Below are 14566 nucleotides of genomic sequence, written 5' to 3'. Positions count from 1 at the left end.
GGTGGGACCAAACTTATCTTAAGCATTAGCAGATCTATGAAATTATTTTTGGCCCAGAGTTAACATATGTTTTGAGTAGGTGAAAAATAATTAGTCTGAGCATAAAACTGAACAAGGCAATGCTGTGTTAAACTACTGTATTCATATTAGGAAGGAAATGACATGCCAGTTCAAAATTCCCACTCTGAACGTCAGTCATTACCTTGAATCCATCCACATAGAAATTGGAGTAGTTTTTGCAATAAGTTAAAACTGTGTGGTAGATGGTGACTTGAACATGGAACTTTTAGGCATAGAGAAGTCTGTCACGAACAACCTGTTCCGTAATTCCAGTTACTAAAACGATATAGAACAGTGGGTATACTTTGGCCTGATGTGTTTGCCAGCTTCAATGGTCAGCAATTATTCTAGGCAAATTGAAATGTCTTTTAAGTTTTTTATATCCTAATGAAACCTTCAGATACCCTTATTTGATTACTGAGATGCCCTGTAAAATTTACATTTAAATCTGTATGTATTCTCAGAATGCTGCCCCAGATAACATGTTGGAATATTGATTAAAACACATAATCACTTATTACATAACACCACAATTTCAGGGTACTAAACTTGCTGTAAGTATCTTAAAGAATGCCAAAAGTTAAACCGCAGTTTCAGCATTCTGAAGAAGAGGAATTTTTATTTGTTTATTTTAATTATGTTAAGGAATTCTTTTTGTTGGCTTCTTAACCTTAAATATGAAGTTTTTCTACCAATAAGAATCTTTGATTTTCAATCTTAATGTCTTAATTAGTTAACTGACTTGCCTGCAAACACAAAGGAATCTCATAATTTGCAGAAAGACCTGTAAATGATACTTTTTTCAGTTTATGCTTAACATAAACAAATTAATACAATGTATGTGAATATGAAAAAAAGATGGGGGGGGGGGGGCAGTTTTTGTAGTTACACCCATGAAGCACAAGTGTCAAATACAGTATTTAATGGCATCCATCTGTAACAGTTTATGGTAACACAATCACCTAAATCTAGTTGTGGGAAGCCAGCAAGAACTGTAAATTGATGAAGGATGTGTCAAATTTTAATATCTTCGAAAAAATAAGAGTTTTCTATGTCAGGCTATTCTCAGCATAATTTACTTAATAGTTCATAGATGACTGACTTGTCCGTCATGTTATATGCACAGGTTGTCAAGGTGTTTTTTTAAATTGCTAGAACATCTTTAAAAAAGTTGAAAATTGAACTATAAAGGTGAAGCATGTTATTTGTGAATCCTCAGAAACATACAGTTAGTTGCATGTAAAGACTGAACTTACTAGTACCATTCTTATTTGAAAAATGCGACTGGGGCACTTGTCAGTAGATAGAAACTTTTAAAATGTCTATAGTGAGATAAAAATGTATCATTTATCACTGGGAGTTTGTGTGTTCTAGCTCATATATTGCTAGTTTGCATTGAGAAAGTTTGTTTTATCTCAGTTCATGAGACTTGTGTTGTACACATAGATAACTTTCAAAATGCACAAGGTTTTGTTGTCAGAAAACTGTCAAGGCTCTACATATCAGGGAAGGCTATTTACTTTAGGCAGTCCTAAGCAGAGAACTTTCACACAAGTATTACAACATTAGATTTATTTATGGCAGATCTACAGCTTTCCATACAAGGCACTAATAATTGATAAATGACAAAAGATCCCAGTTCTGTGAAATAGTCATGCATGTTGTAAGAGTATTCTGGCAGTAGGCTTCTGTTGTCCAACAACACGCACAATAAGTTCACATTAACATCCATATTTCTTACTTACATATGTATCCACACATTATACACATATTTCAGTTTCTTTCTATATTTAGTGATGCATGATTTAAGCAAATGTGTGTTAAGAAAATTGAAAGATAGAAGCATCACTGTAACTTTGTTGTTGACTGTATTGTCAAACAATTGGTCTTCTTTTTCAAGATGCCCAACACTGTATTTCATATAATCTTTTTTTGTAATTTCATGACTACTTTGCAGTTGGAGGATCAATAACCTTGCCACGTGCAAAGGTTTTTGGACCAGTCATCTGGGCAGTCACTTTGCTCTCATCATTGTCCCGTGTGGTCATTGGAGCCGCAGTGTTAGACGGTTCTGTATACTTGCTTACTGGCACAGGTTCTTCACTGTTTACTCCAACAGCAGTTACATAAACAACATTGCTGTCAGAATCTTTTCTTGGAAATGCCTTTGTTACAATGTTAGGTATGGATTTGTTTTCGGAACTTCTTGGCGAAGGCATGAGATCTGGAAAAATTGAAGACAGTGGTAGTGGGGCAGATTTCTCTGATGGTGGTCTGAGAGTCACTCGACGGTTTGTCTTGTCCAAATCTTTCCCTCTGGCAGGAGTAGTGCTTGGACTTTCTGAAGATTTTTCTGTCGTTACTGGAGTGGTGGGTGTAGTAGTAGGTGCTGTTGTTGTCGATGTTTGTTGTCCAGCTCCTGAGGGATATTTGCTGCCAGATGGGTATTTGCTGCTCCTGCAAACACAGTGTGACTCAGCAAGCTCTTAATGCATGTAGCACACACACACACACACACACACACACACACACACACACAAATCAGATTTAGCCACTAAAAGATGAAGATTTAGTCAAAGTGTTTCTTAGAGAGGTCACTGTGATACAATTCATGTATTACCTTAATGTGCATTATATATACAGCATTGCCATACTGTTTGATATAAATTTTAATTTATACAAGAACATAATTTTTTCTTCCACCAGTTTTATTTTTCATGTGAGTACTTACATCTATCCACGTCAAAAAAATTAGTCTACACACCACTGCCAGTTACTGCTTTATCCATAAATTTTAAAACTTTTCCAAAATTTAGTTTCATTTTATGTTTCAAAGTTTTTGATAGTTTTTGCACAAGATAGATCAATAGATAGATGTTAATATTTGAAATATATATGTTGTTAGTACATGGAAAAAATAATACTGTTAATTATTGTAATGCTCCATTTACATAGAAAAGGGTAATCTAGAATGCAACTGCAACCAATAAAAGCTAGAAAAATGTTTCCTTATAAGACAACAGCATACTGATACACAATATCTCTCTCTCTCTCTCTCTCTCTCTCTCTCTCTCTCTCTCTCTCTCTCTCTCTCACACACACACACACACACACACACACACACACTCACTCACTCACACTGAGACATTCACTTCTTTTTGGGAACTAAGTTTACTTTTATGGAAGATGAAAGAAAAGATTTTGATAGGAAGTTATCCTGTCTAGACCTGTAAAAAGTCTAGATCCCCTTGTTTCTTTTCTGGCGGTTCTGAAAGTTTGTGAGTTTTAGTGACCCGCAGCCAACTACTGTGTGTGTGTGTGTGTGTGTGTGTGTGTGTGTGTGTCAGTGCACGAGTGTCAAATTTTTGCACATGCGTCAGTAGTTCTGTGTGCACCGCCAGAGGCGCTGAGTTTATTCGTGCAAAGTGCGGATCATTTATTCCTTGTTTTTGTTACCTTTAGTATGTTAATTATTCAATGGTTTTTCTCTCTCTTTCTCTAGAGTGTGGTCCTTTCATATGTGTTTAGTAACACTAGCAATGCTTGCTGACCTCGACTAGACTATTGCACGTTACTAAAATCATGAGCTCTGTATTTTAGCTCCGCACACAAAAATAAAGTTCCATCGTTTAGTTTAACATAAAAAAATAAATAATGAAACTCATCCCGCTCGCCTGCACCGTCACCTGACGCACGCTGGTATCACCGGCACTTCGGGGAAAGTGCGCAATGCTGCACCAAACCATGTGCGTTCCCAAATGCCAGTGGCAATTGAACATTTGCCATTCTCCCGTCAGCCAACAGCACATCTATCGGGCAGTGTAGCTGTTGTACCAATGGCATGGCAGAGTCACAGGACCTAATTCATTTACACTGCGGCTGAAGAGTCTTTCACCATTTGTCTACCAATGGTGTTTTACAACATAGTATTTAGATCTTTCCACAGTTTCATTATGTTAAACCTTCATTTAAATTATCTTTACTGCACAAAAAGTTTTAATTCCTAGAAAAAGAGAGACGTTTATTGTAAATCCCTTGATTAAAAAGCTTCCAAGAATTGGTATTAGAAATTGCAATTTGTCTTGCTGTCATGGGATAGATACACCATATTTCACAGTTTTTACTAGCTATATGAGCACAGAAGATACTGATAACTGTCTTAGATACAAGACAGTTGGTATTTAATCCAAGTTAGTTCATAAATTAGGCTCATTTAATAGTAATAGAACAATACTGTTTGTTAGCAGTTATTGTTTCCCCAGACTTCATCAATACAGGATGCTGAGAGAGACCAAAGGATTTGAAGCATACAACAAGGAAAGAGAGAGATGTGAATTAGTTGTACAACTCTCTCTTAAACAAGTAAAATGGTTTTAAATATATTTCCACATATCCGCTGTTGTGTTTACTAGCCACACACAGTTAATAGTCCTCTTGAGTAGTTGTCACACTTAACAATGGATCTCTATATAAATATCCCTAGCTTCTCTGAGGAAACACTAGCATAACATTCTTAAGTTATCACAAAAAGGAACCTTTCCTTGGCTTAATTTGTCTGTATTAAAATTTTCTTCTTTTTTTAAAGTAATGTTCTGTATTTTTGTGTGTGATAATCTTTGCATTTAGTTTTAAGTTGTTCTTTGTATTAAATGACAATTTGTACAAAGATAAATGTTTTCTTTTCTATATATGGGATAAGGTATGTTACAGTCATTATCAGATAGTAAACATATATCAACTGGAATTTGAGAAGGTAATGTGGAATATTCGTAATAGAGCAGTAAATAATTTTCAGATACATGTTCTAAATGTGTAACTTCATGACAGTTCTGTTTTTAATCAGCTATGTGTTGGCAGAATCCTTGTTCAAATTATATACTTCTAAACCGGTAATGTGTGGAATGAATGCAGCTGAATGTTACACAACTCTGTATGATATTGTACACGCCTTAAAATTTCATTATATATATCAGAACTAATCCTTTCTCTGTTCTATTTAGTGTTTCTCATTGAAAGTACTCATTCCCTCATATCTCCTGCTGCTGATGTGATATACTATAGAATTCTCAATGCCTCTTTAATAATTATTAGTAAACTGAAGAAGTTTGTTATTCAGTACTTCTTACAGTAAAAGCAGAAGAGCTGTTCTATCCTCGTACTTCATAAGACATCTACAGAGAGAAAATAAGTCAACTTTCTACACAATGGATGTAATTACAAACAAAATAATTCATAATCATTTGCCTCCACCATCTCGAATAATTCACCTCATGTATATGCCAATAATGCATAAAAAGAGAAATTATTCACAGTGCTATTGCCGTTGTTTACTGTTCAGCATTATCTTGATATTTGTCATTCTGAGCTTATGCAGCATCTTTCATGACCTTGTGGGTAATGGCACATCTCATAAACTTACTTCTTCATCACTGATAAAACATAGTTGTCTGTTTCTTATAGAGCTTTACAGCACCACACCAATGGAAATAAGATGTTGAGCTCCTACTGAGTTAAAATATAATTGAAATTACGAATGATGTAGACCAAACTAAATGATTTGAAACTGGTGAGGTGACTGAGAGACTTATTACTTCTGAAGAATTGCAAATTCTCTGGATAATAAATGTCAAGTCCAAGAAAAAAATATTCCACCTTTGAGAAACAAACTGTTAGTTGGAAATAAAATACCAGTTAAATAGGAAATTGTAGAATTTACATCAGATCCATGCTTTAGTCAGTAAATACCAAAATTAAAGGATCAGATCATGCAAGAACATGTGTAAAGCTGTCCCTATGGAGAAATGCTATGACAAAAATGAATCGGATAAATCTACATCTCACCAGACAAGATCCCCCAATAGTGATACCTAAACAAATATTCCAGATTGTCATGCGTATGTCTAAAATAATTTTTCAGTTGTTAATGCCAAGGGTGACAGCCTTACAGAAAAAAGTTTTATAAGGAGATAATAATTGTATGTACAACATCTGTGTGCAGAATTGTGATTTAGAAAGGCACAGGGTAGAAATCAAACTAATTTATTCTTTACTGTTTGGTGCATTGGTTGTACATAGTGTCGCATCACTTTGCACTGTATGATGCTTGGAATTACTGTGCAGCAGCTGCCTAGACTAATGGTTTTTTGATATGGATAGACATGTGTTCCTCACCTTCTTACCCCTGGGATGTTGACACAGGAATGGAGCCATAATTGTAATAGTAGCACCGTGTCTGTTCACATATGAAGTCCTTCACAGCATTGCAGTCATCTGTCTCCCAGGAAAGTTCTGGTGCCCTCAGTGTCACACAGCCTGTATTTGGGTTGTGATATCCTCCTCTGTTAAAAAGGATAACAATTTAAGACTGTTTTTGCATCTAAGATATCATAAAAGTAAGTAAATTATTTAAAAACTCGGTAAATAAACATAATAAAGTTAGCTGCACTTTATAACTTTCTAAAAAGCAATGAAGTAAAACTGTAAAGGGAACAAATATTTCCCTTCAGTGCTAAGAAGCACATATGTAATGCACTTCTTTCCAGTTGATGACACTATTGAAACCATCCACAGAAACTGCCCTTGGCGTTATGGGTAATTGCTAGACTGATCAGTGTTCTTCACCTTCTTATAAGTAATTTCTTGTCATTGTGCTTCCTTAAATCATTCAATATTTAAGGGCAGTAGGTCTTGCATATCTCTATTGGTGAACTCAACCATGACCCTTAAAATTCCTACACCAGGAAGGATAACCAGTAATTAAATGTTATTTATCATGTGTATACAGTATAAGAAAATGAATATGTGATTGTAGTTGATTTGGGAGTGTACAGTGTACAATAGTAATATTTTTTAGACAGAGCTGTCACCTCTGGTAGCAACAGTGGTGCTAACCTGGCTGGGCATTGATTTGAACTTAACTCGTATATCAGATAAGGGTACATCATTACATACTGCTTCAGGCTTAGTAGTGGCTGATGAGTGGTAGCATACCAGCCTTTGGCAGCCTGTGACCAGGTGTTTGCAGCAGGTGAGAGATCTTGCTAACATACATGCCAGAGCAACATTTGAACACACTCTGTATGCAGTCATGCAGTATATTGTCAGAAGATAACATTGTAGAGACCTCAAAGATGGGCACAGTCACTTCAAAATTACATTTACGGCATCCCTGCTTCTTATCTATTGACTACTATTTAAAAGTATGTAGTGAATTATTTGTAATTTTAAATAAGTATGCAAAGAAATCATTTTCATACATATGCGTATAACAGACTTGCCCAATGTCTAATGCATGAGCTGTGTACAAAGGACTCGGGACCAATAAAAATACAGCACAACACAAACGTAACAGTTGCTGTCAAAATTACCAGTTATGTGAGCCAAAAGTGATAATGTTCAAACCCAAAGGTATCAGATACCATCACTCTAGGTGCTGGTCTTGTATGGCGATTACAAATGCAGTCTCTCAGTATTCATTCTACTTGGAATATCCAGATGACTGCCATGATGCTGTATGCAGATCTGTGACTCTTACGAAAAGATGTGGCATCAGTTCTTTCATTGAATGCACCACTGTTAGTGTGCCTCTCTCTACAAGGGAATCTGCAACAATGGTTGTTGTGCTGACAGCCTGTGGTGCTCCATGATCCTGCCACTCCTAGTACATATTTCTCCTTTTTACAGGAGACATAACATGATCTCTCACAAACAAACAACGTTAATATGTGATACCTTAATGATAAACCCACTGCATAATCCGTCTTTTCTTCAGAATGAAGATAGCATCACTCGTACCTACTTTTTAGCATTGTGCTCAAGTGCTAATTATTTGCATATTCAAGCACTAGTGCATGCTAATTTGACATTTGTTGCATGCCCCCTTCATGTCATTGCAGTTTTAATGGTCAGCAATGTGTGTGTGCTCATTCGTCAAAAAAAAAAAAAAAAAAAAAAAAAAATCATGTCACTGGGAACATAAATAATGTTAGAGCCTTGAGCGATGTTTCCTGTAAACAGTGACTGGAAAATAATTAAACTTCACTGTACCAATTAAAGAATTTCTTATATTCATAGTTTCATTTTTTATTGGCATTATATGTGATTTATGCTACAGTAATATGTATATGGACGTGTACACCTTATATTATAGGGTGCGAAACAGCCAACACAGGGGACGTAGGCATCCTTTCTTGAATTGTGATTATTTTAAACACTATGTGTGGTCAAAATTGCTATTAATTTCAATAATCCTTCTATCATTACTTGTTACGATGACTACTAAAAATGGAAGTACAACATGTGAACAAGGGGCTATGAACTAAATTGCATCTTCTTTTCTTATGTGCTATCATTCTGAGAGAATAGATATAATTGATAAGAACCTTAAAGAAAGTTATCACCTTTTATAGTGTTGGTGAAGTTAGCTACCTAAACATTTCTATTTGTTATTTGTGAAGTTCTACTGATAGTTTTTATCACCTTCGTCTCCTGTTGCTCTTGCTTCTTCCCTCAACTAACCCTTCATTTACTACACCACCATCATCAGATGCAGCGTCTTGGTCTTCAGATGCTGAGTGGAGATCATTGGATGGTAGGTTCCTCATGTAATTGAATGTACTGTTGAAGGGCAAGCCAGTACTCATCCATAACATCATGTCTGATGTTCCAAGCCGATTCCCAGAAGTCCAGAAGTCATATTTGTTATAACCTGTTTTGCATTAATAGACACTTTAAGTACAGTTACAGGAAGGTATTCTTGTCAAAGTAAAGATAAATTCTGATGACATGTTATAAAGCAGTTGTAAGAATTGGCATTTTGTCTAAGATTGTATTTTATTTAACAATGTTATATGGGGCAATACATGAAATAAGGAAAGACAGCCACTCATCTGTAGCCGGTTGATGCCTTCAGCACAGAAATACATACTATGTTTTATTTATTTGACCATGTGTAACTGTCAGATAGTAAGTTATTAGCTTCTAATACTTTCACTTACCAGCATTCCTTAAATACTCCATTAAAGAATCTGCCTTTTCACGTGATTCAAATGATGCTAGTTGCAAACCAAGTGATCGGCAGTACTGATACGCTAGGAAATAATTGAGCTCCGGTGAGTATGGATTCATACGACTGATGAAATATTGCACTCCATCCAGCTGTATTGTTGTGATTCGCTGACCTGCAAAGGAGAAAAGTATTTCTCAGTTGAATTGTATTGCTAGAAATTTGGTTCTAAAAATGAAAATACATTTAATAATTTAGAGCATAAAGTTTGTTTCTACAATAACTGCTGCAACTTGCAGTATAGTATTTGTCGTAAATAGTAAATCTGACAGAACTAAACAAACTGTTGGCATCAGGACGCAGAGCAAATAATTGAGCTCTAGTGAGTATGGATTCATGCGAATGATTAACTGTAAAAGGACCCATCAGATTTTGGACTGTAAATACACATTTCTACACTAAAGTTAAGTGAAGCCTGAGAATATCTCCAATCAACCATGTTTCCTCAAAATGAAATGAAAATGGATTATAATTCAATCTAGTCAGGATTAAAGGCCTCTACATTTGAATTGGTGCATTATGAGCTATTTGTTATCAAAAAGAAAGGGGGGAAAGAAACGGAAAACATTGGAAACTCTGGGTAAATTGTTAAGTTTCTGGTTGTTCTTTACAGTGAAAGGAATGTTCATTTCAGTGCATATCTTGCAGCATGTAGAAAGTGTTGTACCAGGGGACACCGGTGTGGCCGAGCGGTTCTAGGCGCTTCAGTCCGGAACCACGCTGCTGCTACGGTCGCAGGTTCAAATCCTACCTCAGGCATGGATGTGTGTGATGTTTAGGTTAGTTAGGGTTAAGTAGTTCTAAGTCTAGGGGACTGATGACCTCAGATGTTGAGTCACATAATGCTTAGAGCCATTTGAACCATTTTGAACCAGGAGACAGTCCCATCTGCATTCTTTCCAAATTGTATATGTCTTAAATCCATTGAACTTTTCATCAACTGTAAATGAATTTTGTCCTTTTCATAGATTCCTAATCATCAGCCCACTCTGCTTCTCACTTCAATTCACTTTCAATTCAGTTATCAAATTTCCTTTCATTTATTGCATCCCGGTTACCATATCGCATAAAAGGATAGTATCAAAGGCTGCACTTTGTTAAGCAATGGAAAAGCACTTCTCTCTATTGCTCTAAAAGTGTAATGAGTTTGCATATCTGAGAAATAGTGTACAAAAATATTCTTTTATATCCACATGATCCAAGGTTTTATTATCTGAATAAGGAAGGGATCACTTTTCTGCTAGAGCTGCCATTTGGATGTTTCCTATAGGTACTGTTGTCTCAGAAAAAAGAAACTGAAAAACCAGGCAGAGCAGTCTGAGATTTTTGCTTGCTTGTCCCCTTCCCCCTCCCCCCTTCCAAAAGAAAGAGAGAGAGAGACAGAGAGAGAGAGAGAGAGAGAGAGAGAGAGAGAGAGAGACCAAGTTATCTGACTACATTTACTGTGTGTTGATGGAAAAAGAAGGGATTCATGAACCCGTGTTCAACTTTGAATACATAGTGCTTTAGTGGGTAAAGTTCTGCAAGAGGCACAATACCTCACCTTACAGTTCACCCAAATAGTTGTTGTGTGTATACAGCGCAACTTAGTATCTGAACCACGGTGTTTTTGCATTGATCTTTCATTCCTGTTACTGTAACTGATTGGAAATTTAATCCTGAAACCGTTTGTACAGTGTGGTAGCCACTGAGTCATGTACTCTTTCAAAACTCTAAAATAAATAAAACATTGTTGTGGGTTTTTCATTGAACAAAAAGCACTGTGGGCATGAGTCGACTATTAAAATTATTCAGTATATGGAGTTACCAAATTCAGATATCTGTAGACACAGGAAAAAGTTCTCTATTGATGCAGCAAAGGCAAGTTGTCAAAAACTGTGTTTCTAAAAGAAGGCATTTTTATTGAGAAGAATTCTGATTTAAATTTTATACTTTATTTCTCAGATGGAGCAGGCATTGGACACATCAGTGTCTGTGGTCAGGTGTTCCATTAGTCTTCATCTAATATTCAAAAATTCAGAATCTATAATCATGAACACATTGTAATGGGTGTACATGTCTCATTTATATTGATCAACTGGATAGAAGCACAACAGACTAATTATGTCATACTGTCATTTCATCTTGTAAAGCACATTAACTGTGGAACATACTGTCAAACAGTGACTGAATTTCACTGATATTGATTTCAAAAGTTTGTTGAAAAGCTTCTGGAATCGTAGCAATTAATTATTAATATTTAACAAGATATTGTTTATATCTTTACAAGATGCTGCGGTGTGTAATTGTTTCACACAGATAAACTGTGTGTGCAATGCTGTTGTATTTCCAGTAAGAACAAAGTGCATTCTTGCTTGGAACTGACATTTTGTGAAATGATTTCCAATCCAAAAAGCTTCTTGAATTCCAATACATGTTCCAGTCCTTTCAGAGCTGTTCGTAGTAATGATGTGCTTCTGGGTGTTCTGCTTTGTTATTGTTTCTATGTTATGCACAATATTTCAGTGACAAACCCAGTTGTCTTCTTCATATGCTGTAAGTTTTGTTATTGTGTACTCTCTGCCTGGACTGGCACAACTAGGCAGAACACCCAGAAGCCCACCATTAACGAATCATGCCAATAAAACCTAAGAGATCACTTCTGGTACTAATGTATTCTTAACATGAAATCCACTACCTTGAGCAAGTTCAAACATTACTTCATAAGAAAGACAGAAAACTTAGCTGATGAATAACAAAACTGAAAAACATTTAATTTACCATCACAAAAACGAACCTGTCAAGGGACAGCAAAAGAAATAAACAGAAGAGGAAATATGACCTTAGTGCTTTCTACACACTAAATAGAGTTTCCAAAACCAAGATTCCAATGTGTGTGAAAGAGTACGTTTACTATCAGTGTGATTACCAGTTTTGACGTAAAACAGCAAGACATGAATTTTTAACGCAAAAAAATTATAAAACTCAGGTTTGTTAAGGGATCAATGGGAAGATTCTTGCCGTTAATTATAAGAAGTGAGGAAAACATATGGACGAGGGAACAAACTGGAGCTGAAGATATAATTATGGCCATAATTGAAATGAAATTGAGATGGATGTAGCTAACTGAAATGATAGGAGATGGGCCGCACGGGATTAGCAGAGCGGTCTAAGGTGCTGCAGTCATGGACTGTGCGGCTGATCCCGGGGGAGGTTCGAGTCCTCCCTTGGGCATGGGTGTGTGTGTTTGTCCTTAGGATAATTTAGGTTGAGTAGTGTGTAAGCTTAAGGACTGATGACCTTAGCAGTTAAGTCCCATAAGATTTCACACACATTTGAACATTTGATATTAGATGGTCCAAGATGACGATACAATGGAAGCTGGAAACATGTAGGAATGACATGTATGTGTATGGAAAAGTATGGAGGCAATCCAGTGGTGGATGTGGTATTACTCGTTACTACGAACCATTGTTAAAGTGCTACACTAGAGATTGCAAAAGAAACAATTGTCATTGGCGATAGATGACAGTCACTGTATATAGTGTCTTCTCTACTGTCAGCACGTGAATACATCTACAGTTATTTTCCAGAGTTCCTTGGTTCGCTCACAGTAAGTCTTGGAATAGTTTTTACACAAGGTAGCTGCTAGCTTTAAATGACAGGAAAACCGCGTTTTCTTGGTAACACCAACCCAATGACACTGTGAACTGAGAGATATGAGAACATCAGTACACAAGGAGTGGAGAAAATAGAATTGCTAGAATTCAAAATCCTGTCGTCATGGAATCATGAGAGACTTGTTAAAAGACAGTTCGGCTAGGTAGTACTAGGAAATTGGCTGTGACCTTATCAAAACACAATTTTGGCTGTAGTCAGATGTGATTCATTGAAATTGTAAAAAAAGTAAAATCAGTGAGGCCGTTGGGATTTGAATCTCGCTCCTCCCTAATACAAGTTTTTTTGTAACCCCTCCGCCATCACGCTCTACAGAAGAAAGAGGCATGGGCTATAAGATGAGAAGATAAGTATTAGATACGCTACATCCTCTTAGAGCACCCAACGTCAGCGTCGCCCGCTGATCCATAGATCGCTGTCAGCCGTCTCGGCATGCTACGGTGCCCCCAGCCGCCCAGTCACTTGTCATAATGGCTATGAGCGGCCGTTTCGGCTGGTTGCAGGCAGTCTGCATCAGAAAACCATAACGTCACGCGGTGGACTTAGACAACAGCCTGAAGATGAGTGTGGGATAGTAGCATTCTAACTAGACTCCCGGCCGAAGACCTTATCGTTACATTGCACTCTTCTTCTACCCCGACTCCCGCGATTATAGATTCAATCTCAGTGCACCGTGCCCAACTGCTCGGAACCCTCTTTATTCACTGATCGCCTTCACTTTTTCGGTTTCGCCTTGTTTGATTGCTGTGCGAGATAAGTAGTCAAGCATGACGCAGAGACGAGCACAGCGCGTGCGTTCAGGGCAATTTGCATTCCCTTTTTGTTGCTCAAAGCTGTTACAAGAAGATGGAGCAAGTTGGCACGTCACATAATATGGAGAAAAATGCATTTCACTTACCTATCCGCCCGGCACGATTCTGATGTCAGATGGTATTTCTTGTTTTTTTTCCGAAGCTATGATACAAAATGAGGCGTAGGCTACCTGATATGCCGAATTGACTCGTTGAGTGACCCACATTAATGTCACGGTACCATCGAACTTCCATTGCCTTTAGTCTTCGAACTTCTTACTCAAGAGAGAGAACTATTCGAACTTGTTTGCTCTGAAAAACGCATTTGGCAACTCTGTTTCCGTAAGTTTTAAGGCACTTTCTCATCTTTATCGAAAGAAAAATAAAGATACTATAGAATCAAATTTCACACAAATAAAATATACTCCGTGGCTAAATGTTCTCAGGCAGACATTGCTGTTTGTTCCAAACGCCGCACATATAACTAGCAGCATATCCCAGCTCCTGTTACTACAGTGACGTTCTTTAATCATCGGGGAAGACTCCCCACTAAGATACATACTGAATGCGACATTTGTTTTCTATTCTTCCTGAAGCATTGAATGCTGGATTGTTAAGCGAATTTGTCTACCACCCAGGCGATACCCTAGCCCATCACAAAGACTGATAGTCGATGCTGTTTCAGGCGGGTCTTTTGAAAAGGCCATTCTAACAGGTTCGTTTTATTTTCTTCTAATGACGACTTGAGTGTTCATTAGCAGTCAGGTGCAGGTCTCAGATGTTTTCAAAAGTACCTGAATGTATCTTGCCATCTGTTTGAACTAATGGCCCAGAAGTTTCCGCTGAGTATCATACGCATAACAGGTAAATACCATTTGCCAGGTATTCACCAGGTCTACAACTGCTCATATGAGTGGCACATTATCCACGGCGACATTACAGTTCACATCGGCGCACTGTTGTCAGTGTTTGCTGCGTTATAGGCAGCGTCGAG

The 14566-nt window shown here is 37.1% G+C and overlaps 2 protein-coding genes across 7 annotated transcripts in view; one reads left to right on the top strand and one right to left on the bottom strand.

Annotated features, from left to right (window-relative positions):
• The window catches only part of LOC126484554 (cytosolic carboxypeptidase 1-like), a 514320-nt gene that overhangs the window by 268218 nt on the left and 231536 nt on the right, over window positions 1-14566 (top strand). The window lies entirely within an intron of this gene.
• The window catches only part of LOC126484556 (uncharacterized), a 52287-nt gene continuing 39336 nt past the window's right edge, over window positions 1616-14566 (bottom strand). Inside the window, exons 2-5 of one of the 2 annotated variants that reach the window (XM_050108116.1) lie at window positions 9057-9239; window positions 8539-8767; window positions 6240-6398; window positions 1616-2517 (exon numbers count right to left, since the gene is read on the bottom strand). In XM_050108116.1, coding sequence (XP_049964073.1) covers window positions 2007-2517; window positions 6240-6398; window positions 8539-8767; window positions 9057-9239 — 1082 coding nt within the window. In that variant the 3' untranslated portion in view covers window positions 1616-2006. Of the gene's footprint in view, window positions 2518-6231; window positions 6399-8538; window positions 8768-9056; window positions 9240-14566 lie in introns of both variants that reach the window. The other variant, XM_050108117.1, reaches the window with a different exon arrangement.

The sequence above is a fragment of the Schistocerca serialis genome, chromosome 6 (assembly GCF_023864345.2).
Source record: "Schistocerca serialis cubense isolate TAMUIC-IGC-003099 chromosome 6, iqSchSeri2.2, whole genome shotgun sequence".
Lineage (NCBI taxonomy): Eukaryota > Metazoa > Arthropoda > Insecta > Orthoptera > Acrididae > Schistocerca > Schistocerca serialis.
Note: the sequence above shows the minus strand (reverse complement) of the source record. Positions and strands in the feature narration are given on the sequence as shown.